We start from the raw sequence: 24,125 nt of genomic DNA on the forward strand, positions 1-24,125 counted from the left end.
TGGATCGGCTGACTGATTGGCTGCTTTAAAGTCAGCCATTCTGGAACGGGTTTTATTTTTATTTATTTATTTTTTTAAGTGTTTATTTGTTTTACTTTGCGTGAGAGAGAGAGAGAGAGAGAGAGAGAACACAAGCTGGGGTGGGGCAGAGAGGGAGGGAGACACAGCATCCGAAGCAGGCTCCAGGCTCCGCGCTGTCAGCAGAGGGCCGGGCGCGGGCCTCGAACTCACGAGCCGCGAGATCATGACCTGAGCCGAAGTCGGACGCTTAACCAATGGAGCCACCCAGGCGCTTCTAGAATGGTTCCTGCACACGGCGCCCCGGGTTTCCACCGTTGACGCCTCGTGTGCCTGGTCCATTGGCCACAGGAAGGAGCCGGCTCTGGGACATTACTGTTGACTACAATCCACGCCATGTTCGGATTTCAACGGTTTATCCCTTAACACTTTTTTCTGTTCCAGGCTGTGTTTCGGAGTCCCATATTCCCTTTCGTTGTCATGCCTCCCCCGTTCCCTTTGGTGTCACTCTGGGGGACGGTTTCTCCAACTTTGTCAGGATGCCTGCAGACGGTCCCCAAATTTGTCCGATGTTGTTGTCACTGGGGTCACGGGCAGTGACGTGCAGCAGCCTGGCTTCACCCTGTAGGAGGGGGCACGGGACATCCCCAGTGACACTGGCCTCCCTCACCCGGTCGGCATGAGCGTGGGCGAGGTGCCTGCGCCAATGGGTTCCCACCATCCCTGCTCAGGACTCCGGTCTCCGGAAGCCAGCCACTCGGGCGAGCCAGTCTCAAGTGGAGAGGGGACGCCTTGCCTTGTTTGTCTTCATAAGAGCACTTCCCGCCTCCTGACATTTTATATTTAGCGACTTAATATCGCCTCTTTTACTGGGTGTCGACCCCTCGGGGGTGGGGGCTTTGTGTCTGGGTCTCCGCCGAATCCCCGGGACCCGGCCAGGTCCCCGGCGCCTAGGAGGTGCTTAGCTGGTACTTGTTGAAGGAAAATTGGGATGTGTCATGGCTGTCGGGTGTCAGGATGGGAAATATAAGCAGAGCGTTGCCCCGCCCCTGTCCCCCCCCCCCCCCCCCCCCCCCCGGCAGAGCGTCACTTTCCTTATTGAAGGGAGTTGTCACGTGCTGGGACTGCAGTCCGCGTCGGAAGCGATAGAACGGGGCACCGATCCGAGGACCCATTTGTGCTGTATTCATTCCCGTTTTCCCCTCCTCCTGTGTTCCTCTAGGTCATTTTTCCACCCCAAGAAGGAGGGCAAAGCGAAAAAGCCGGAGAAAGAGACCTCCAGCAGAGAGACAGAGCCACCTCCAAAGTAGGTAGCGGGGCTAGGACGTGGTGAATTTGTTCCTGTCAGTCAGGACCCTCTTGGCTCTAAGTGTTTCGAGCCCCGCTCAGAATGTCTTGGAGCCCTAAAGGGAATTTTTTTTGGCTCCGGTAACTGGGAAGTCCAAAGGTAGGTCCGGCTTCAGGCATGGCCGGATCCAGGACCTCAGGGTTGTTAAGGCGGTTGGCAAGTCCGAGAGTCCCAGCAGTAAGACAACGTGGGGACGAGCAGTCGGGAGCGGGTTGCGTGCATCAGTCCTGCCCCTTACATCCTGTTGGTCAGAGCCCGTCACAGGGCCGCGCCTAGCTGCAGGGGAGGCTGGGAAGTACAGTCTCTAGCTGAGAGGCCGTGGCCTTCGCCACATCCCAGGGGCTTGTGTGACTGAAGAAGGGAGGCCTTCTCTGCTCTCAGCAGGGACTCCCGTCCGCTCCCCAGCATCGCTCATCGCAGGAGGTGGGCACGTAGGATGTGGTCGATGGATGGATGATGAAGAGTGTAGGGAAGGAGGCCTCCAGAAGAAGCCCGTTAAATGCTTGAAAGGAAAGGGAGGGAATGAAACTTAGGGAAGGCGCTGGAACGTTCAGGGCAGTATACCCCCTCTCTGCCTGCTGGAACGCCTCCATTTTCCCACCGTCCAGGGTGGCGCTGAAGGAACGGAACGGAGAGGTGCCTGAGAACGATTCTCCAGTGAAGAGGCCAGGGCGGAAGGCGGCCCGGGTCCTGGGCAGTGAAGGGGAGGAGGAGGACGAAGCCCTCACGCCCTCCAAAGGCCAGGTAGGTCCACCCCCCCCCCACCCCCAGCCTCCCCGCTGTTTCTGGGAGGAGCCATAGTTCCCATCAGCTCCCGGTGGCGCCTGCCCCCCAGGGCTTGTGCGTAAAGAGGGGTCTGCTCACATACGGATCTGAGAGTAACGCACGATACAGACTAAGGGCTCAAAAACAGACGTGCGGTCTCTCCGGAGGTCAGAGGGCTTTTCGTCTTTTCCAAAGACATTTGCTTCCGTCCCTCCCTTGCTTTAAAGTCACTTAAGGGGGGGGCGCCCGGGTGGCTCAGTCGGTTGAGCAACTGACTTTGGCTCAGGTCGCGATCTCGCGGTTCGTGAATTCTAGCCCCGCGTGGAGCTCTGTGCTGTCAGCGCGGAGCCTGCTTCGGATCCTCCGTCTCTCTCTCTCTCTCTCTCTCTGCCTCTCCCCGACTCATGCTCGCTCGCTCTCTCTCAAAAATAAAACGTTAAAAAAAAAAAGTCACTTAACGGGCAGCTGATTAGCAACCTTAATTCCCTCTGCGGCCTGAATGGCCCTTTGCCACATCCCTGAGTATATTCACGGGGTCCAGGGAGTAGCGGGGGCACCTTCAGGAGCTTGGACTTTGCCCTGGGGCTGCTGGGGATCCTTGGACCGGTTCTGAGCAGGAGAGAGACGGAAGAGGTGTTGGGTCACTGGCAGCCTTCACGACACTCCTTTGGGGCCCGTATCCATGAGGGTCCGAAGAGGAGCGGGAGACCACACGAGTGATTTGAACGGAGAGTTTAATACAGAGAATGGTCCACCGGGAATGCGGTTTTCGAGTGGGTGACTGCAGGGGTGAAGGGAGAACTCCTTCAGGCAGCGTGGGGGTAGTCACCGCAGGATGCAGCCACCATGCCTGGAAGCGGACAGCCGAAGTTCAGACCTTCAGACGCTGGCTGGCGGGTGCCGGCGTCTCTGAGCTTACAGGTGGTGCCCTGAAGGCCTGGTCAGATCTTTGAGGAAGGGGCACCGGGCGGAGGGGGCTGGTGTCTGTGGGGCGTCACGTCGCAGGCCCCGTGAGCGTCGGAAACACCGTAAGTTGGATCCAGCTGGCGCGGGCCCCGTTCCGGCACCGCGTGATGCACAGCGCCACGGCAGAGTGGGAAGGGGGTTCTCAGAGTCCCCGCGTCATGAGGGAGAGGGGACGGGGTAGGCTGAGAGCTGAGGGGCGATCACTTAATAACTGGCAGGGGGCCCTGTAAGATGAGTAGGGTAGCACTTGAAACCAAGATACGAGGTAGGAATTTCTTTCTAACGCGCACAGAAAGTCCAGGATGAGTGTGCCAGTCTCTCCGTGTCGAAGACCCGGGCTGCGTCTATACCGTTACTTTTATCCCTGGATGCTCTTGTCCAAGTGAATGTCGATATCCAGCCAGTGAGAAGGGCAAGACATTCCTTGGGAAGCGTGCATCATTTTCCCTTATGTTGCCTTGTGTAGAAGTGAGGCTCCTGACCACACCTAGCTGCAAGGGAGGCTGGGAAGTGTAGTTCTCAGACTCCTGACCAGACCTAGCCGCGAGGGATGCTGGGAAGTGAGGTTCTCAGGCTCCTGACCAGACCTAGCCGCAAGGGAGGCTGGGAAGTGTAGTTCTCAGACTCCTGACCAGACCTAGCGGCAAGGGAGGCTGGGAAGTGAGGTTCTCACACTCCTGACCAGACCTAGCCGCAAGGGATGCTGGGAAGTGAGGTTCTCACACTCCTGACCAGACCTAGCTGCAAGGGATGCTGGGAAGTGAGGTTCTCAGGCTCCTGACCAGACCTAACTGCAAGGGAGGCTGGGAAGTGAGGTTCTCACGCTCCTGACCAGACCTAGCCGCAAGGGAGGCTGGGAAGTGTAGTTCTCAGACTCCTGACCAGACCTAGCTGCAAGGGAGGCTGGGAAGTGAGGTTCTCACACTCCTGACCACACTAGCTGCAAGGGAGGCTGGGAAACGGGGTTTTTAGTTGGGCCATCATATGCCTAGCTAGAAGTCAAAAGTTCTACTACTTGAGAAAAAAAGAGTCCATTTAGAAAAATTAGTGTCCGTGATGGGGAGAGTCTGGTACCATGAAATTTCACAGGAGGGTGGACTGAGGCCCAGGTAAGAGAGGAGGAGGCCTGAACTGGGACTGAACCCTCGACGAGGAGGTGGCCCCTATTCCTCCCCTCACTGTAGAATTGCTCTTTCTTTTGCCTTCCAGAAGCCGGCCCCAGGCTCTCCACAGGTCTCCCCTCCCAGCCCTGTCACATTTCCCGAGGGCAGCCCTCCCCTCTCCAACACCTCTCCTGCGGGCCTCTCCCCAACGGGGATCCCGAAGCGGCGCACAGGTAAGGACACACAGGAAGGATGCCCCTTCCGTGGCTCCTCTTTGTGCACGCGAGGGTTTCTGCACCAGGCGGCCACCCTCGTCCCAGCTCTGATCTTAATGTTGTGGTTGAGAGCATGGCTTCACCATCCGCTGGCTGTGTGACCTCGGGTAAATGACTTACCTTCTCTGAGCGTCAGTTGCTTTATCTGTAGGACAGAGATGACCATAACTGGGCATTTACCCTACAGAGGTTAAGAGGAAATAGGCGTAAAGTGCTTGGAATCGGGCCTGGCCCGTAGTAAGGGCTCAGGAAGTGTTGGTTATTCTAACCGTGGCTACGCGCCATCGTGGAGGCGGCGCAGCTCACGGCGGGAGCACGGGGCCGGGGCCACGACGCAAGGGAGGCTTGTGGAAGAGAGATTCCCCAAGAGGAGCCCTGAAGGACAAGGAAAAACAAGCAGGGAACGGGGAGGGAAGAGAGTTAACGGAAGGAGGCGGCGGGAAGGCCCTTCAGGGCACTGATGCCCTGGCGTGCTGGAGCTCAGCGCACAGGGTTGGGGACACCGAGCAGGGACAGTGGAGAAGGTCCATGGGAAGCCGGCCTGTGGAGGGGCACCTGTGTCCCCTCAGGGATCAGGAAGGGCTCGTACAGGGGGAGCACAGGTGAGAGACCCTCGTGTGATGGCAGGACGGGTGTCACAGGTGTGACACATGAAACTAACAGACCGTATGTTAATTACACTCGCGTACAAAAGCTTTAAACAATTTTATGTTTGTTTTTATTTTTGAGAGAGAGAGAGTGAGCACGAGCGGGGGAGGGGCAGGTTGGGGGCAGGGGGACAGAGGATCTGAAGCAGGCTGTGTGCTGATAGCAGCGAGCCCGACGCGGGGCTCGACCTCGTGAACCGCGAGATCGTGACCTGAGCCGAAGTCGGTTGCCCAACCGACTGAGCCACCCAGGCTCCCTCCCAATTTTTTTTTTTAACAAAAAAAAAAAAAAAGAAAAGAAAAACAATAGCGGTGGGAATAGGGCACTGTACGTACGTGGGAGCTCAGAACTGAGCCAGCGCGGGGGGAGTGACACCTTGAGCTGAGCCTTGGAAAGGGATTGGTGCTGACTGTGCGATGCGGCCAAGAGCAGCCTGTACGGAGGCCTCGGGAGGGCGCTCCGGGGATCGCACACCCTGGAATGTTTTTGGAGAATGAAACGCACTTCGGGGAGCAGGGAGACCTTGAAGGCAGTGCGCGGGGAGACAGGAGAGCGGGGCTGGCTCGCGGAGGCCCGCACGTGCTGGGCCAGGGGCCCGGGGCCCATCCTGGGGGTGCTGGGGCGCCACAGGAGGGCTGCGGGAGGTGGGGGTCATGACGACACAGCTGAGTGGCTCAGGGCTGACGCCGAGATCGGCCCTGGGTTGGGGGGAGGGGGGTTGGAGAATTCTTTTTAGAGGTAATGACCTCTGAACTTTGCCCCAGAGGGCCACTGAGCAGCAGCACGTGCCAGGGCCCGGAGTTGTGACACAGCGTGGCGTGTCTGGGAACAGCAGCAGTTCGGCGGCAGGGGCGGGGGGCGGGGGTGGGAAGAAAGGGTTATGTGGCGTGGGAGGAGTTAGAAGGTCAGCCGGAGAGAGGTGAGGTAGGACAGGGGCCCACATCCAAAGACTCTATCCTTCAATGGCTGGTGGGGAGACACGGGCGGCTTTCTGAGCGAGGAGGAGGACCGTGCCGGCCGTGGCTGAGAGCAGGTCCCTGCTGCGGCCACGCGCAGGAGCCACCGGGTCCAGGAGGCCGGGGAGAAGGTGACAGATGGCGATAAAAAAGACTGCAGTTGCCTTTTCGGTGAATTCCTCACCGTGCTTGAGCATCCGCTTGGGGTCTTCTAGAAGCGGCCTCAGAAGTTCCAGAACAAGAGTGCAAATGCGAGTCGTTTGTTTTGGGAAGCACAGAGAACGCAGACCGTGAGGGATTCAGGGAAGGCGGCCCAGCCGGGAGAAGATGGGCGTTCATGGTGGCTCCTTTGGTGTACAGGAGTCACTAGCGAGGGCCCGTCGCGGGACCCGTTGCTTCCTGGCCTCTCGCAGACGTCTGAGGCCCCGGAAGAGCCATCCGGGACACGCACTGATGGCCAGGTCTTAAGGGTGCAGGCAGGGCACTGAGGGGGTCTGCTAGAGTCCTCCCTGGGTCCTGAGCCAAGCACATCACCGCGTCACTAACTTTTGGGGGTTGTTTTCACTCTGCACAGGCGGATGAGCGAGGCACAGAGAAATTAAGTAACTTGCTCCGGGTCACACAGCCAGGAGGCAGCACAGCTTGAAGGATGAGGCCCGCCTTGGGGCAGAAGGGGGGGGGGTCCCAGAGACTTCTCCAGGGGCCCCCATCACCGATGGGCCTGAGCTCACTGGGGAGGGGGGCAGACGGGCCAGCGAGGTCAGCCCTACCGTGCCCTTTGCCTTCCCAGCTCGGAAGCAGCTTCCTAAACGGCCGATTCAAGATATCCTGGAAGAACAGAGCAAGGATGAGGACAGAGAGGCAAAGAGGAAGAAGGAAGAAGGTGAGTCACCAGGAGGAGGGAGAGAGAGGGAGAGAGTGTGTATATGGCGGGAATCTGGAAGGGTGGGGGCCTCTCCGATGGGACGGGGTGTTAGGATCCCCGATTTGATGCCTGTGTCCCTGGATCCAGATGTGGCCGTCAGAACCCGCCCCCCCCCCCCCCCCCCCCCCAGCCTAGGCGTCGCTGTTGTGAGAGCATTTTGAAATCCATTCCTTGGGCCTCTTCAATTTAGTGTTAATTCGTACACAGTTTGGCCCATTTTTATCTTCTGTTTGTTTTGATGGAAAATCGTTTCCTCTCTATCACGTCTTTTTCCTGAGAGATTTTATCAGGAAGCAGAGATCCCCAGCCTCTCACAGCGCCCTTAGTGTCTCAGTGATTTTTTTTTCTGGCCCCACCCGTTCCCCCCCCCCCCCACAACCAGGCCACGACCTCAGTGGCTCCGTCCGTTAAGTAGTTATGTCCAGACGACTGTTTATGTTCTAGAAACCTGGGCGTTGGAGAAAATGGTGCGCGCACATCGAAAGGGAAAGCAGTTATTTTTTTGGTCCGTCCTTAGTCACGATCAGTGACTAAATAGGATGTCTCCTGGCCTCTGCACAATTTCTCAAACTGTGGAATCCGATTGAAGACTGCCCCCCTGGTTTCCTGTTCCACATTGATTTTTGTGCAGTTTTTCGTTGTTGTTGTTGTTGGGTTTTTTTGTTTGTTTGTTTGTTTTTAAATTTTTTTTTTCAACATTTATTTATTTTTGGGACAGAGAGAGACAGAGCATGAACGGGGGAGGGGCAGAGAGAGGGAGACACAGAATCGGAAACAGGCTCCAGGCTCTGAGCCATCAGCCCAGAGCCTGATGCGGGGCTCGAACTCACGGACTGCGAGATCGTGACCTGGCTGAAGTCGGACGCTTAACCGACTGCGCCACCCAGGCGCCCCTGTTTTTTTTTTTTTTTTTTTTACCACGGCCACCAATGAAAGCCCAGCTTTGCAGAAAGGTAATCCAAGGATAGAGGTCAAAGGATACTGGAATCTGATACCTCGAGCTAGTAGTTCCTGCAGTCTCCACCAGATGTCGCCATTTCCCCTTGGAACTTTAAACCATCCTACCTTGTGGTGGTGGTGGGGGGGGGGGGACTTGCAGCTCTGTGCATATGAAATGGGGGGGGAATGCCACCATAAAGATCTGATCCATTGGTCATTTGGGGGCCCGTGTGAGATTCTACCAGTTATAGCCTTTGCCACTGCCAGTGTTTGTTAGGCTCAGCTTCCCTGGGGCACACGTGACTTCCTGTTGGCCATTTTTAGTCGGTATCCATTCGTAGTGTGAATTGTGCGTTTTTAGCCAGCATTAGTGCGTGGGGTCACGGGAGGGCGGGTAGCTTCTTGATACTAAGGCACGTTTTTCTCAAGTTCACATGCTTTTTTTTTTTTTTTTTTTTTTTTTTAATGTTCATTTATTTCTGAGACAGAGACAGAGCATGAACAGGGGAGGGTCAGAGAGAGGGAGACACAGAATCCGAAGCAGACTCCAGGCTCTGAGCTGTCGGCGTAGAGCCCGACACGGGGCTCAAACTCGCAAACCGTGAGATCGTGACCTGAGCCAAAGTCGGTCGCTCAACCGACTGAGCCACCCAGGCGCCCCATCAGTTTAAAAAATTTTTACTTTTTACCCATATCAGGTTCTCACATGCGTTTGGGACTCTTTCTGGTGGTATTTTGCGGTGAATAATTCTAAAAGTTGCTAAGACAGTACTGGCTGTTTGTGTCCAGGTCTGGTTGCCCAGGCAAAGGAACACAGGGTTTGGATTGTGTTGGGGGTCCTGCCGTGCTTGGGGCTGACCAAGAACGGACTGTCACACCTCCTATCACTTTACAGATATGCTTGACTGGCACACAGGAATAGCGGGGGGCTGACCGTCTTGGGACTTGAAATGTCCTTGGGGGAGTCAGAGTGATTCTTTTTTGCCATCTGACTTTTCTGTCTGTTATCCAAAGCAGAGACCCCAACAGAAAGCCTCACAGAGCCTGAATTGGCCCAAAAGGAGGAAGCAGAAGGGGACCGGCCCACGACGCCCGCTGAGCACTTAGAGACCTCCCGTGAGTTTCCAGTCCTCTGCCTCCAGCCCGCCCCGGCTCTCTGGCTTTGGGTCGGATGTCTTCGGAGGCCAGTTAATTTTCAACACGACATAGCTCCTCAAATGTGTTGTTTCAATGCAAATTCTAGGAGGGGTGCCTGGGCGGCTCGGTCGGTCGAACGTCCGACTTCGGCTCAGGTCGCGATCTCGCGGTTCGTGAGTTCGAGCCCCGTGTCAGGCTCCGTGTTGACGGCTCAGAGCCTGGAGCCTGTTTCGGATTCTGTGTCCCCCTCTCTCTCCGCCCCACCGCTGCTCGTGCTCTGTCTTTCAAATATGAATAAACATAAAAAAAGATGCAAATTCTAGGGGAGTCGTAGGTTTTATTACCATTCTTACGGTTATAATCTCCCCCCTGTGTGGGGGGATAAAGAAAAAAGAGCTGGGCGTCCTCCAATGAGATATTTGTATCTCTGCGAAATCACAGGTACTAAGTGCTGCTCACTGAGCGGGAATTTAGGAAGTTAGACAGTATAGTTACCCTCACGGGCCAGACCACAAGCCCGCAGCTGGGCGCCCGGGAGACTCCTGTGTGAGAAAGGACACCATGGGCGCATTTTGAGGACACAAATCGCATCCCATTTGCTGCAACGGCAGGAGAAGTGGGAGTGTTTTCTTCTAATCGTGCTGAGATTTCTTTTTACCGCCGTTCGCATAACGTCTCCAGTTTCGGGCCAGATGCCGAGCGGAACCCTTAGTACTTGACGCAAAAGCTTCAGGCCCAAGAGGCTCAAAACTTACGCGCGGAGAGAAAAGGGGCAGAACGGGGGCCGTTTTCCACCTGGGGCGTCAGAATGACCTGGGGTTACAAATGAAGTTTTGGGTTGGGTGTTGGCGTCTCCAGCTGACCCTGTGTCTCGCTTTAGCAGCCGAGCCCCCGACAGACAGCACCTCAGAGCCTGAGGTGGCCGGAAAGCAGGAAACACGGGAGGGGGACCAGGCTAAGCCTCCCCCCAGAGCTCCCAAGACGGTCAGCAGTTTCTTCGGTGAGTGTCTCCCGCCCATCAGCTCCCAGCGGCGCGGGGAGGAGGCCGGTGGGCCTTTCTCCGGAGCACGCCCTGCCCTACCCCTGCCCTACGGAAGGCCTGACCCCTCTCTCCTGGCCTGATGGGGCGAGAGGAGTTGGGCAGTGGGGGCTCTCAGGAGGAAGGGCCCACAGTTTCCTGACTTCATTCCCAGCCCCCCGGAAGCCGGCGACCAAGAAAGAAGGGAAAGAAGAGGGACCTGGCGCCCCTAGAAAGGAGGAGGCCAAAGGGTGAGTTGATATCGACCGTCGAGTAGCGAGCACAGGGCATTAAAGGGAGTAGCGCAGTGGGTCCGAATTCTCTTGATTTTATCCCTGTAAAGACGAGACCGATAATCACCAAAAATTCTTTTAGATTTAAAAATCTGTGATTACGGTAGGGCCTGGAGGACTCCGTCGGTTTGGGCGTCCGACTTTGGCTCGCGTCACGATCTCGCAGTCCGTGGGTTCGAGCCCCGCGTCGGGCTCTGCGCTGACAGCTCGGAGCCTGGAGCCCGCTTTGGATTCTGTGTCTCCCTCTCTCTCTCTGCCCCTCCCCGCTCGCACCCTCTCTCTCTCTCAAAAATAAAATAATAAAAAAAAACACGCAAAGAATTTTTTGAAAAGCTGTGATTACAGTTAATTCTTCTTTTTTTTTTTTTTAAAGTTTATTTGTCGATTTTGAGAGAGTGCACGCATGGGCGTGCACGACCAAGGGAGGGGCAGAGACAGAGGGAGAGAGAGAATCCCAGGCAGGCTCCGCGCTTGCCAACGCAGAGCCGGATGGTGGGGGGCTCGATCGCCCAAACTGCGAGATCACGACCCGGGCGGAAGTCAGGAGTCGGGCGTTCAACCGACGGAGCCACGCAGGCTCCGTCCGGTGAACTATTCCGATAAAAATGTTTTGGGGAGTCTTACCAGCAGTTTTGTGCCCCAGTTGAGACATTGTTGGTGGGAGTAAAGGGCACCGTTTCAGCACGCGACATCGCTATGGGAACCGCTGGCTCGTCTTGAACACCTACTGTGTGTCGGGTAGAGCGCTAAAGGTTCCTTTTACGCTGTTGTACGTCATCTTGCAGCACTCTTGTGGCAGAAGAGGGCATTTTAGCCATTTTACAGGCATTGGAACCATTAGCCCAGAGAGGCTGCGTTAGCTTCCCTGGGTCACACAGGAAGACGGGGGTAGGGCCGGGCCTAGGACTTGGGTCCCCCGGAATCCCGGGCGTGCTCCTCCTCAGTTCTGGCCCGTCTGGCCTTCTGGGTACGTGCGTGTGCTTATGCGTCCAGAAAAAAGTTTCTCTGACGAAATCGGTGGCCTGCTGCCTACAAGGCTTTGTATCCTGGCTGGTTTTGTCTTTCCTAAAGTTTATTTTGAGAGAGAGAAAGCATGTGCGGGGGGGGGAGGGGGGGGAGGGGCATCGAGAGAGGGAAACAGAGAATCCCAAGCAGGCTCTGCGTGGTGTCAGATGCAGGGGCTCGAGCCCACGAACCGTGAGCTCCTGACCTGAGCCGAAACCAAGAGTCGGACTCTTAACCGACTGAGCCACCCTGGCGCCCCCGTCCTGTTACCTATTTCACGTGATACCGAGATCATTCTTCCGACTCCATTCCAAGCCTGATTACTCGTCCGTCTCCGATGGCTGCCTCCAGGAGACAGACAAACGTTCGGGACGTCCAGTTTTTCTCACCTCGGAAATGGGGACATGCCGGGGACCGCACTCGCTTTCATCCAGCGGTCACTGTGCATAGGTTCTGTCGGTATCCCCATTTCACAGACGAGGAAGGTGAGGCCTGAAGGCAGGACGGTATCGTGGAGTGGTGAGAAGCCCCAGCTCCTCCTCGGCCAGCTGTGTGACCTTGGGGAAGCGCCTTAGCCTTTCTGTGCCAGTTTCCTCCTGAGGGTTGGAAACATTTGGCTAGGGCCTGGCCACTGCCAAGCTCAGCAGGCTGTAGCTGCTACTATTGTTCCTGTTGGTATTAATTTACCGTCGGTGCCCCGCGTAGGTCACGGGTGGGGAGTGAGGCCCGCGCGCTTAGATTTGAACCAGGCGGCCTGGCTGTAGGATTTCTTAACTGCTGTGCTGTCTCTCATAAGAACAGTACGGTCGACCGGGACGACCACCACCTAGGAAATGCTTCCCCTGCGGAGCCCCACGCACGCCCCGTCCGGCTCAGCCGCACGGCCCCGTCTGTGCATCAGAGTCCGCGCAAGAGCTGGAAAAGTTCCCGAGTCTTCTCTCCCACCCTCTTATGCCTCCCCAGTTTTTTTTTTTTTTTTTTTCAACGTTTATTTATTTTTGGGACAGAGAGACAGAGCATGAACGGGGGAGGGGCAGACAGAGAGGGAGACACAGAATCGGAAACAGGCTCCAGGCTCTGAGCCATCAGCCCAGAGCCCGACGCGGGGCTCGAACTCCCGGACCGCGAGATCGTGACCTGGCTGAAGTCCGACGCTTAACCGACTGCGCCACCCAGGCGCCCCAAGTCCGGGTCATTTTAAACACGCTCCCCGCAGGGGCGCCTGGGTGGGTCCGTCAGTTAGGTATGTGATTCTTGATTTCGGCTCAGGTCGTGAGCTCGCGTTTCATGGGTTCGAGCCCCACATCGGGCTCTGCGCTTTGGGTTCTCTCCCTCTCTCTGCCCCTCCCACACGCACACACACACACACTCTCTCTCTCTCAAAATAAATAAATTAACTAACAAACTTTTTAAAAAAGCTCCCCATAGAGTGCACCAAGGAGGGGGTGCCCTCACCATAATTCCTTTTTAAAAAAAAATTTTTTTACATTTATTTATTTACTTTTGAGAGACAGAGAGAGACAGGACATGAGCGGGGGAGGGGCGCAGAGAGAGGGAGACACAGAATCCGAAGCAGGATCCAGGCTCCGGGCTGTCAGCACAGACGGACGGGGTTCGAACTCACAAACCGCGAGATCACGACCTGAGCTGAAGTCGGACGCTCAGCCCCCCTTCACCGTAATTTCTTAACCCTCACGACAACGTGTGATGGTGGGGACTCTTGGGAGCTCCGTGGGACAGACGAGGGCACCATGGTTCAGAGAGAGGAAACTGCTCTCTCGGGGTGACGCGGCTGCTCGAGGAGGGAACAGGGACGGGAACCCAGATGGGTCTGACTGCACAGTCTGGCCGCGAGTGGCCCCAGCAGAGTCAGCGTGAGGCATTTCCGGAGGCATTTAGAACGGGGAGGTTTGGAACGCCATCTCTGGGGCTGCGCTGCTTGTCATGACCCTGTGTCGGCTGCAGCTACTCCCACCTACAAGTATCCGGGAAACAGGGTTACAAGAGTCCCTAGCGTGGCTCATTGCGAACAGAGGCAGTGCTCTGAGCACAGTGCCTGGCACTTTGTGGCACCCAGAGACGGCACCCTTTTCCTGCTGTTCCATCCAGAGAAAGTAAGGGAGACGTTGGTTGGGAAAGCCGAGGGGTCCCTAGCTGCTTAGAATGAACTGTAAAAAGCAGCCAGATCGTGCTGGCCACGCCCCCAGCCACGTTCCCATTCCTTAAACGTGTCACGTGCGTGTCTACCTCAGGGCCTTTGCACTGGCTGTTGCCCCTGCCTGGCGTGCTCTTCTCCCCGACACCCAGTCTGTTGACGCCTCAGGTTATTCTGCCCAAACATCTCCTTCCCCACCTTTTCCTCAGATCTAGCACCTTCTATCCCACTGTGGCCCCCCCCCCCCACCACTTGGTTTTAAATGTTTCTTTTTTTTTTCTTCAACGTTTTTATTTTTATTTTTTGGGAGAGAGACAGAGCATGAACGGGGGAGGGGCAGAGAGAGAGGGAGACACAGAATCGGAAACAGGCTCCAGGCTCTGAGCCATCAGTCCAGAGCCTGACGCGGGGCTCGAACTCACGGACCGCGAGATCGTGACCTGGCTGAAGTCGGACGCTTAACCGACTGCGCCACCCAGGCGCCCCTTAAATGTTTCTTAATATCGAAATTATTTGCTTCTGTGTTTTGTTTTGTCTTGTTGCCCCTGACTCTCCCACTAGAGCGGAAGCTCCAGGTTCACCAACTTTGTTTTCGTTCCTTTGTGTGCCCTCGTGCCTAGAACGGTGTCGGGGGCACAGCAGGTGCTCCAGAAAGTGTTAGTTGAAGGAGCGGCTCTGCTTTGCCCCAGGTGTCTGATCTCCCCTTTGCCTCCACAGACCCCTGGACCCCTCTGGCTACAACCCGGCCAAGAACAACTACCATCCCGTCGACGACGCCTGCTGGAAGCCGGGCCAGAAGTGAGGCTTCTCCCGCCCCCGACTGCCTTCCTCGCGCCCCCGTCGCCGGGTGCCTCTCCCTGGAGGCCTCCGTTGGAGGGAACTGCCGCGTCCCTCGTGTCCACGTTCAGGGGACACAGGCAGCCGCGTGGAAAGCGTGGGGAGGCAGGTGGACAGACGATGGACGGCGTGGGTTGTATGCACTGCCCCGTGTCTCTCTTCCTCCCCCAGGGTCCCTTACCTGGCTGTGGCCCGGACATTTGAGAAGATTGAGGAGGTTTCTGCTCGGTAATCTGTCGGACCCCCCTGTGGGGGGGGGGGCGGGTGGGGGGAGGGATGCCTCCTGCTGCCTGGTCCCTTCACCCTCCCTCCCTCTCATGGCCATGGCCCTGGCCCTGGGAGCAGCTGCGGGGCCTGCGAGGCCCCAGGCTCGGAAGGCCCCTGCCCCGTGCTTCTGTCTTTCTGTTGATCAGAACGAGACGTGGTAGGGGAGAGAACCCAGATCCCTGGGGTGGGGACACCGCCTCCTCCCTATGACATGAGCTCCGTCTACCCGCATCTGGTGAGAAGTCGCTGCAGCCCGGCTGATTTCCTCGCCCTTACCGTGAGGAGGTCCGGGTGTTGGGTACAGTGAGAACCCCACTCCCAGTGAGCACTGCAAGGGCCCTTGGGGCCCTGGGCTGCCTGGGCCTGGTCCCCGTTCCACCCCATCCTGCGCCCCCCCCCCCATCCCTGTGTATTCATTCGGTGTTGTCAGGGGGCCCACGTCATTCTGGTCCCCGATGCTCCATCAGCATTGTTTCCAGATCTTTCCATGTTGCTTTAAGTAGGTCTCACCCCTTTTAACCGCGCTGTGGGATTCTTTCGTTTTCGTACATCGCGGAGTGTTTAGGCTCTTCCCAGGGCTTCAGCGCGTGTCTTTGTGAACACGGGAGGCGCCTCCTCTGGGGCCCAGAGGGTGCAGGAAGGGCCGGGAAGGCCAGACCCGTGGGCAGCGGAGCCAGTGCCCAGCCCCGGGCGCAGACAGGTCTGGGAGTGGGCCCCGTCCCGGCTGCTTCCTGGCTGTGTGACCGTGGGCGGGTGGCCTGACCTCTCCGAGCTTCGGCCTCTGCGTAAGGAAAGTGAAGATCATCCGTCTCGGGCTTGCTCGGAGGGGGTGCCAGAGTAGCACAGCGAGGTGCCTCGTAAGTACTTTTAGGAGGTGCTGTCGGCAGTCACTGAGTTCAGGAGGACCGTGGGTGACGGTCCAGTCCCCATGATCCCCAGTTGGAGGGTTTTACAACTTTTTTTTAGGCTCTTTAGAAATAACTGTAAACTTCGAGAAAAATCGTAGAAATGGCACAGCGAGCCCCCACGTACCCGTGATCAGCTTTCTCTAACGTTGACGTGTTTACGCCGGCAGGGGGATGGTTACCGAGACCGCGATGTCCGCGTTAGCGTGGGCTGTTAGGCGACGCGCAGACGTCATTTGTGTCTGGCTGGTTTCCCCCTTTGCGTTGGCTTTGCTAGGCCGGGACCCACCCCGGACCCTCGCCCTGACCCTGACCCCTGCCTGTGGTGCGTGGTCACCCTGTCTTCTTGTCTCTATCCTCGACGCTCCTCGGTCTTTCTTGGTCCAGCCTCCCCGCTGTGGCGCTTTCGACGAGTCCGGTGACCTTGCAGAAGTCTCACTTTGGGTCTGTGTGACGTTTTCTCGAGAGCTGATTCAGGCGGGGCGCCTGGGGGGCTCAGTCAAGTGAACGTGCGACTCTTGCTTCCGGCCCAGGTCGTGATCTCACGGTTTGTTGGCTTTGAGCCCCGTGTTGGGCTCCTTGCTGATAGTGTGGCACCTGCTTAGGACTCTCTCTCTCCGTCCCCCACTCTCACTCTCTCTTTCTCCCAAGATAAATCAACTTTAAAAAAAAAGAAAAAAAAAAGGAAGTTGAGGATTCTACTCCTGAAATCGTTACCGCAGTATTTTCTAACTGGCAAGTAAAGTCCCATCGTGAGGCTCCGGGTAGACCTCAGTCTGGGGGGCAAGCCGTTCCGCCAGCATCGGAGCCAGTGGTGGGTCTGCCCGTGACGGTCACGTCTGTGGGGTCTGCTCGGCGGGCTTCGTGGTCCTCCGGTGTCTCCTCCACGGGAATCGACTGAGCTCCTCTGTCCAGTTAGGCTGCCTGGGTGTGCGCTTAACGAACGTGCGCACGTTCGTACAGACTTCATGACACGGACAGAGGTGTCGTACTTTTACTTGTTTTTTTTTTAAAGCTTATTTTGAGAGGGGGAGAGAGAGAGAGAGAGAGCACAAGCAGGGGAGGTGCAAAGAGAGAGAGAGGGAGAGAGAATCCCAAGCAGGCTCCACGCTGTCCGCACAGAGCCTGATGCGGGGACCGAACTCGCGAGCCCGGGAGATCACGGCCTGAGGCGAAGTGAGGAAGGGACGCTGAACCCACGGAGCCGCCCGGGCGTCCCTAACGCGGTCGTGCTTCTAGAGCCAGCGCAGCTTAGTGGCTGGGAGCGCGGGTCCTGGAGCAGACGGCCTCGGGTCACCTCTCGGCTTGAGTCGCACGGGCTCTGTGACCTCGGGCGAGTTCCATGGTGGCTCTACGCCTCAGTTTCCTCATCTGTGCAGTGGGGGTGATAGGAGCGTCTGTGTGATGGGGGAGCCGTGAGATTTCAGTGAGCGGAAACACACAGATGCTTGGAAGCGGCCCCCGGCACCTAGACAGCACTCCGTGCTCCCATCATCCTCTGTGGATGGTCCTCCCCATCTCCGTCGTAAGCAGGGACCGGGCCCACCCTCCTACCAGCAGCCTGTGGCTGTGCCGGGGCCTGGGCTCAAGCCCTTTGTCTTCTCCTCTCCCGGGTCCCTTCCCCCACCCCCCCAGCTTTGACCCTAACCTGCCAGTGGCTCACCCCCCATCCTCCCCCCACCCAGGCTCCGGATGGTGGAGACACTGAGCAACTTGCTGCGTTCCGTGGTGGCCCTGTCCCCCCCAGACCTGCTCCCCATCCTCTACCTCAGCCTCAACCGCCTCGGGCCGCCCCAGCAGGGCCTGGAGCTTGGCGTCGGGGACGGGGTCCTCCTCAAGGCGGTGGCCCAGGCCACGGGTAAGCAGGGCGTGTGGTGGCCGTTGGAGCGTAGGGGGCTCAGAGGGAGAAGGGGGAGAGGTGGGGAGCGCGTCAGGGATGGGAGAGGGGACTCTGGAGGTGGGTAAGAGAGCCGGATGGATGGGACAGACTGGTGGGGCGCTGGTTCCGGTGAGGTTGGGAGGAGGGGCTGGGAAGAAGGTGTGGAGGGAGCGGGTGCCCAGGGAAGCGGCAGATGTGGGGAGAACAACGTGGGCGGGGCCCCCGGGGCTCGTCGTGCATGGGGGGGAGCAGGCGAGGGGCAGGGTGGGTCCTGTGGGGACCCGCGGCCCGGTGCGGCCCCCTCAGCCCCGGCTCCCTGCACCCCAAGGGCGGCAGCTGGAGTCCGTTAAGGCCGAGGCGGCCGAGAAGGGCGACGTGGGGCTGGTGGCCGAGAACAGCCGCAGCACCCAGAGACTCATGCTGCCCCCGCCCGCTCTCACGGCCGCCGGGGTCTTCGCCAAGTTCCGAGACATCGCCGGGCTCGCCGGCAGCGCTGTGAGTGGGCAAGGCGGCCACCCCGGGCCCCAGACCCTGGGCCCTTCCCCTGGGGACCCGGAGACACGGCGGGCGGGTGGCGACAGGGGGGCTTCTGGCGGCCGGGTCGCTTCAGTCCTGCTTGTGGGGAGGGGCAGGGGGGTCTCCCCTTGCCCTTCCACACCTGCTCTGTTCCTACCACGTGACGGGACAGTAGACACTGGCCGAATCAAGGTGGGGCCGGAGGGGAGCCGGACGCGGCCTTCCTCGCTGTGTCAGAGCGCGACCGGGCTCTGGGAGTGGGGAGAGGTGGGGAGAGGTGGGGGCGGCTCGCGGGCCAGGAGGAGGCGGGGTCCTCACCCCGCGCCCCAGACACCCACTGGCCTGCCCCGCCTCAGTCCACAGCCAAGAAGATGGACGTCATCAAAGGCCTCTTTGTCGCCTGCCGTCACTCAGAAGCCCGATTCATCGCCAGGTGGGCATGGGCCCCCGAGGCTGGGGGAGGTGGCAGGAGCGCGGGACTGGCCACGGGCGTCCCCACTAGGCTCTTCTCCTTGCGTCGTCCTGGGGCTCGTGGGTAAAAGGTGCGGTGATTGATCAGCCGTGTCTGCCGCGGCCTCGGCGGGTGCAGGACGGGCCGGGAGCCAAGCGGTCACCACGACAGTGAAAACAAAATCGCAGTCGGCCCCCATCGTGCGGTGTTTCTCGGTCCCCGGTGTGGCGTGTGTCAGTGCATCGCTTCCTCCCCGCGGCCCTGCCGGGCAGGCCTTGTTACCCTCAGCCTGGTCTGCGGGAGGGGAGGCCCAAGGAGGATAAGCCTCGCGCCCGAGACCCCCGGCTCAGAGCGAGGCCTGTGTGGGGGACACCTTGCCCATCACGGTCTGTGTCCCGCTCTGCCCCGGCTCGCCCTCCCCGAGCTTCACTGCTTCCCCAGAGGGCGAGGGCATCTGAGGTGAGCCGCAGAGGCCCCCGGGAGGCACTTTGTTCTGCCCCAGAGAACACCAGCGGCCATGGCTGCTACGGGCTGGCCTCAGTTTCCTTGTCTGTTCACTGGGGCTGTGTGGCCCCTCAGGTCCCTTCCAGCCCTGAAGATTGTTCTGGCTTTGAGGAGAGGGTTCCAGAGGGTTCCAAGAGGGTTCCAGAGGGTTCCGGGAGACTGGAGAAGGCAGGCGCAAAGGGTAGAGGGCAAGACGGTGCTGACAAGCCCGCTCGCCCTCGCCTGCTCTCTCCCCAGAGCCCTGAGCGGACGGCTACGCCTCGGGCTGGCAGAGCAGTCGGTGCTGGCCGCCCTCGCCCAGGCTGTGAGCCTCACGCCCCCCGGCCAAGGTGAGGCCCCGCAGCTGTCTCCACCTGGCGCTCGGGTTAGCCCGGGCTGCCCTCCCTTCCCGAAGTCCACGCCCCAGCTCCTTTCTAGGCCCTTTCCTTCCCTAGCAGCCTTGTCTCCAGCACCGCCCGCCCTTGGGGAGCCGAGGGGTCGGGCCCATCCCAAAGCCTCTGCTGGTGGCTCTGGTCTTAGATTTCCCCCCGGCTGTCGTGGACGCTGGGAAGGGCCGGACAGCGGAGGCCCGGAAGACGTGGCTGGAGGAACAGGGCATGATCCTGAAGCAGACGTTCTGGTGAGATCTGGGGCCAAGGGCCGAGGGCGGGGGGGGGGGGGGGGGGGGAGCTGGAGGGGCCGGAGGCTCGGCACCGAGGGCTGCTGCCGACGTGGGAGGGGCCGGTGGCTAGTGAGCGCTAGTGACCATCCGGACGGGACTGGGGCCGGACACCAGGGTGGGGACAGAGATTAGGAAGGTGGCAAACGGTGAGGGATCCTGTGACTGACGCGCAGCGGGGCGTTAGCACATCCATGGAGTGACAGCAAGGGCTCCGGGGAGGGCCGCCTGGAGGACCTGGCCACAGCAGGACCGTGACTGCCCGGTGACAGTGGCAGGAGGGCCCGCGAGCGTCTGCACGGAAACCCTGGGGGCACCCACTCGGGCACACGGCCGTGAACCCTGCAGAACCGCGGGCCAGGACAGCCGTCTCTACCCTGCCCCCCACTCCCACATCAGAATCTCCGGAGGCGGAGCCTGGCCTTGAACTTTTTACTCCATCCCCGAGTGCCTTTTACGTGTGGCTCAGGTGGAGAGCCGCTGGTCTCACGACGACGGGGCTGACGACAGGCCCAAGCCGAGGGGAACAGAGGGATGTGTAGTGACACTGAGGGAGGATCGGGAGAGTTGGGACCAGGGGAGTCGGGGATGGGAGGGAACAAACAGGGTGACAGGCTCACAGCGGTGCATCCCAGAGCCAGAGAACAGGGTTTCCAGGCTGCGGGAGTTCTGGAAGGACACCTGCTCATTCTTGCCCCCGCCCCAGCGAGGTGCCCGACCTGGACCGCATCATCCCCGTGCTGCTGGAGCACGGCCTGGAGCACCTCCCGGAGCACTGCAGGCTGAGCCCAGGTACAGGGCCCTCAGGAGAGGCCGCAGCCCCTCCCTGGGCAGAGCCGGCCGTGGGGCCACGGAGCTCGGGGCCGGCCTCCTGCGGGCCCCACTCCCTCCTCCCAGCCTTAGCTTTCTTCGTCCCCCTGAGAACCTGTAGGTTCCTCTCACCACCAAAACTGAATCCCGTTCCCCATGCTGAAGCCCATCTGTTTGTTTGGAGGCCCCATCTGTATCAGGAGGAGCGTGGGGGAATCTGCCGTAACAAGAGATCCCCCAAAAGTTGGTGGGTCTGGCCACGCAGCCTCTTCTTCCCACCCCGTAAGAGTCCAGAGGAGGGCAGGGATCAGGGAGGATGCGTGGCTGGGCTCCACGGACCCCCAGGGGCCCCCGGGGACCTAGGTTTCTGTCTTGTCACTTCGTTTCCCAGAGGTTTTCACCCTAACGTGCGTGACCGGGGATGGCTCGGATTTCTAGATAACAAGAAGAGGGAGGGAGAGAGAGAAGAGGGGTGAGGATGTGACCCAGACGGCGCGCATATCGCTACCACACGCATCCTCATCGCGTGGCCTTACCTAGCTGCAAGGGAGTCTGGGAATGTCCCAAAGCTGGGAGGCCACCCCCCCTCCTGCCCCGGGAGGGCGTGTTCTCTTCGCGGTGGGGAAGGAGAATGGGCCCTGGGGCACAACGGGCTCTCTGTGCCACAGACCCCTCCCCCAGGGCACCCTAACTCTCGCTCCTCCCCTCCCAGGGGTCCCCCTGAAACCGATGCTGGCACACCCCACCCGCGGTGTCAGCGAGGTCCTGAAACGCTTTGAGGAGGCGGCTTTCACCTGCGAGTACAAATACGACGGGCAGAGGGCGCAGGTAGGGGGGTGGACGCGTTCCCTCGGCAGAAGGGAAAGTGCCAGGGAGCCGGGGCCTGGGGGGGGGGGGGGGGGGCTGGGTCAGACCCGAGCTCATAGCGGCTTGTGCCAGAGACGTCCACCTTCAAGTAGAGGGTGTGTTAACACCCACCTCCCCCGTGTATCTGAAAGCCGATTTTATTTGATTAAACCATCAAAATTGCCGACCCCCCTGCAGTGGGCGTTCGAGAAATGCCGGCTTTGCACGCGCCTGGCTGGCGGGGGGGGGGGTCAGTGTAACAGCCATCACGGGAGGCGTCTATACAGCCTTCGGTGCGGTGATATAAGCACGTGTCGTGTGACCCAGCGCCAGGCACGCCCGTGGGCCCTTGGTTGGGTCTGTAAGGTCACTTCTTGGGTCTCTTCTGTCCTGGCGGGGCCAGCCGGGGCCAGCCAGCGTTTGTCGCCTGGATGGATGAGCAGGTGTCGGGCTGACACCGTGTGGTGCTTAACAAGCAGTGAACTTGGAGAGTCAGCATCATCGATCTTCAAAATACAGTGAAACCTCGGTTTTCGAGCATAATTCGTTCCGGAAACTTGCTTGTAAGCCTCGTCGCTTGTATATCAAAGCGAATTTCCCCATAAGAAATAATGGAAACTCAGGTGATTTGTTCCGTGACCCAAAAACATTCATATAAAAATGATTACGGGGGCGCCTGGGTGGCTCCGTCGGTTGAGCGTCCGACCTCTGCTCAGGTCATGATCTCACAGTTTGTGGGTTCGAGCCCCGCGTTGGGCTCTGGGCTGACAGCTCAGAGCCTGGAGCCTGCTTCCGATTCTGTGTCTCCCTCTCTCTCTGCCCCTCCCCTGCTCATGCTCTGTCTCTCTCTCCTTCAAAAATAAATAAAAAAAATTATTACAATACTGCAACGTAACGCAAAATAACAAGGAAAATACAGAATATAAAGAAAAACAACCTGCGCTTACCTTTGAAAACCTCTGTGGCTGGTGTGAGGGAGACGAGAGAGGGGAGGATTATTGTGTAGGACGCCTCTCACTATCACTGTCACTTTCACTGTCACTAGTCACTGCTGTCTATGGGCTCCGTGGATCTCATCTGAAGTGAAGGATTCCTCCACCCTTTTCTCCTCCTCCTCTGGAGACGGGATGTAGACTTCTTATGAAATCTTGGAATTTCAGTCACTCGCCTGCCTCGTTCGTACTTCGCCATGATTTCCTTCTTAACTTCCAGCGTAATCACGTCCTTCTTCCTGCCTTTCTTTTCAGCCTTTTTCTGCGTGGGGGCCGTCGTATACGCCCGCACGGAGGTTCTTCACTACGGTACAGTAGTGATAAACTCTGGTCGTATGTTGTATTTCACGTAACTGGCAATAAGGCAGCAGAGGAAAGGGTCTATATTCGCAGGCAGCCCGACCTAGAATGAAGCAAAGCATTCCTAAGCTTATTCTTTTGTTTTGTTTTAATGTTTATTTTTGAAGGAGAGAGAGAGCATGAGTGGGGAAGGGGGCAGAGAGAGAGAGAGAGAGACAGGGAGACACAGCGTCAGAAGCAGGCTCCAGGCTCTGAGCCGTCAGCACAGAACCCGACTCGTGGCTTAAACTCACGATCCGTGAGATGCTGACCTGAGCCAAAGCCGGATGCTTCACGGACTGAGCCACCGAGGCGCCCCTCCAAGTTTACCCTTGTACGGAAAAGTAAAGAACTGTCCACAGGTGCTTCGAAATGACAAAAAATACACCAATGCCAGCCGTGGGCACCTTCCAATATTCTGAAAAACCACTGATTTCTGCCGAACCCCGTGGCTTGAGACCAAGCACCCGAGCGTGGGAGACGATCACAGTCCCACAGAGAAAGGGAGAGAGAGAGACAAAGAAGAACCATTGGCTCAGTTGTGCTCATGGGACGTTCGGCGTCACGGAGTGCTCGTGCTGCAAACATCGCTTGTTTACCAAGTTGAAACTGACGAGAAGTGTTTGCTGGTCTTGCAGAACATTGGCAGAACAAGTTACTCGCAATCCAAGGTTTTACTGTAGGCTGCTGAGAAAAAACGAGACCAAAGGATTTTACGGTAGTGACCGTGATTTTTAAGATACGTGTGTATTTTTAAGTCCTGTACGTTACAGCCCACGCCCACACAGCTGTCAAGATCACGTACGTTTAAGGCGGCACACATGGACCGTGACCAGGCTGTTTTAAAATGAATTAACCATAAAATCAGAATGATATTTACGGCTTGAGACCAGGCAAATCCTCTTAGACATAGCAAGACACTTCGGCATCTGGGTGGGGGTTGGATAGGGAGGATGAGGAAGGTGATGGCGGGGTCCAGGGGGCACGGAGCGGGGGGGGCTTCCACAAACGGGTGGGAGTCACTGTTTGGATGGAAGAGATGATTTACTCCGGTCTCTGTACCAGTTCCTCCTCCAGAGCTTCTGGAACCTTCTGCCGGTGAAGGTGGGGTCAGAAGAGAAAAGAGGGGCCACGGAGAGGCGGGGAGGGGCCGGGCTCTGATTCCCTCTCCCGTCCCCTACTGCCACAGATCCATGTCCTGGAAGGCGGGGAGGTAAAGATCTTCAGCAGGAATCAGGAAGACAATACCGGAAAGTACCCGGACATCATCAGCCGCATCCCCAAGGTGGGCGTCTGCCACCCGCTTCCCCTCTGGCAGGGGCTGCAGTTACGGGGGGCAGGGGAGCAGAGCAGCGGGGAGCGGTGGGGGTTTATTACAAGGAGATGGGGGTGTGTTTGGCTGCAAATGACGGAACGCCTGACTCCCAGAGGCTTAAGCAGATGTGATTTTTTTCTTTCCTCGGGTAGATCGGGGTGGGCGGCCCTACCCAGGCTCAGCTGTGCACCAAAGCCCTCCAGAATCCGGCTCATTTCTGTCTCTGTCCTCTGCTGTCCTTCGCTGGTTGGCTCT

The 24,125-nt window shown here is 58.4% G+C and overlaps 1 protein-coding gene across 4 annotated transcripts in view; it reads left to right on the forward strand.

Annotated features, from left to right (window-relative positions):
- Positions 1-24,125, forward strand: part of LIG1 (DNA ligase 1) — a 44,848-nt gene that overhangs the window by 6,534 nt on the left and 14,189 nt on the right. The window contains exons 3-19 of one of the 4 annotated variants that reach the window (XM_023246158.2): positions 1,241-1,324; positions 1,975-2,110; positions 4,307-4,433; positions 6,870-6,962; positions 8,958-9,059; positions 9,961-10,080; positions 10,274-10,349; positions 14,269-14,349; positions 14,560-14,616; positions 17,246-17,418; positions 17,768-17,934; positions 18,312-18,388; positions 19,148-19,239; positions 19,430-19,529; positions 20,275-20,360; positions 21,091-21,206; positions 23,745-23,840. In XM_023246158.2, the coding sequence (XP_023101926.2) occupies positions 1,241-1,324; positions 1,975-2,110; positions 4,307-4,433; positions 6,870-6,962; positions 8,958-9,059; positions 9,961-10,080; positions 10,274-10,349; positions 14,269-14,349; positions 14,560-14,616; positions 17,246-17,418; positions 17,768-17,934; positions 18,312-18,388; positions 19,148-19,239; positions 19,430-19,529; positions 20,275-20,360; positions 21,091-21,206; positions 23,745-23,840 (1,783 nt within the window). The remainder of the gene's footprint in view (positions 1-1,240; positions 1,325-1,974; positions 2,111-4,306; positions 4,434-6,869; positions 6,963-8,957; positions 9,060-9,960; positions 10,081-10,273; positions 10,350-14,268; positions 14,350-14,559; positions 14,617-17,245; positions 17,419-17,767; positions 17,935-18,311; positions 18,389-19,147; positions 19,240-19,429; positions 19,530-20,274; positions 20,361-21,090; positions 21,207-23,744; positions 23,841-24,125) is intronic. The other 3 variants (XM_023246160.2, XM_023246159.2, XM_045045804.1) reach the window with 3 other exon arrangements.

Source organism: Felis catus, chromosome E2 (assembly GCF_018350175.1).
Source record: "Felis catus isolate Fca126 chromosome E2, F.catus_Fca126_mat1.0, whole genome shotgun sequence".
NCBI classification, from domain to species: Eukaryota; Metazoa; Chordata; class Mammalia; order Carnivora; family Felidae; genus Felis; species Felis catus.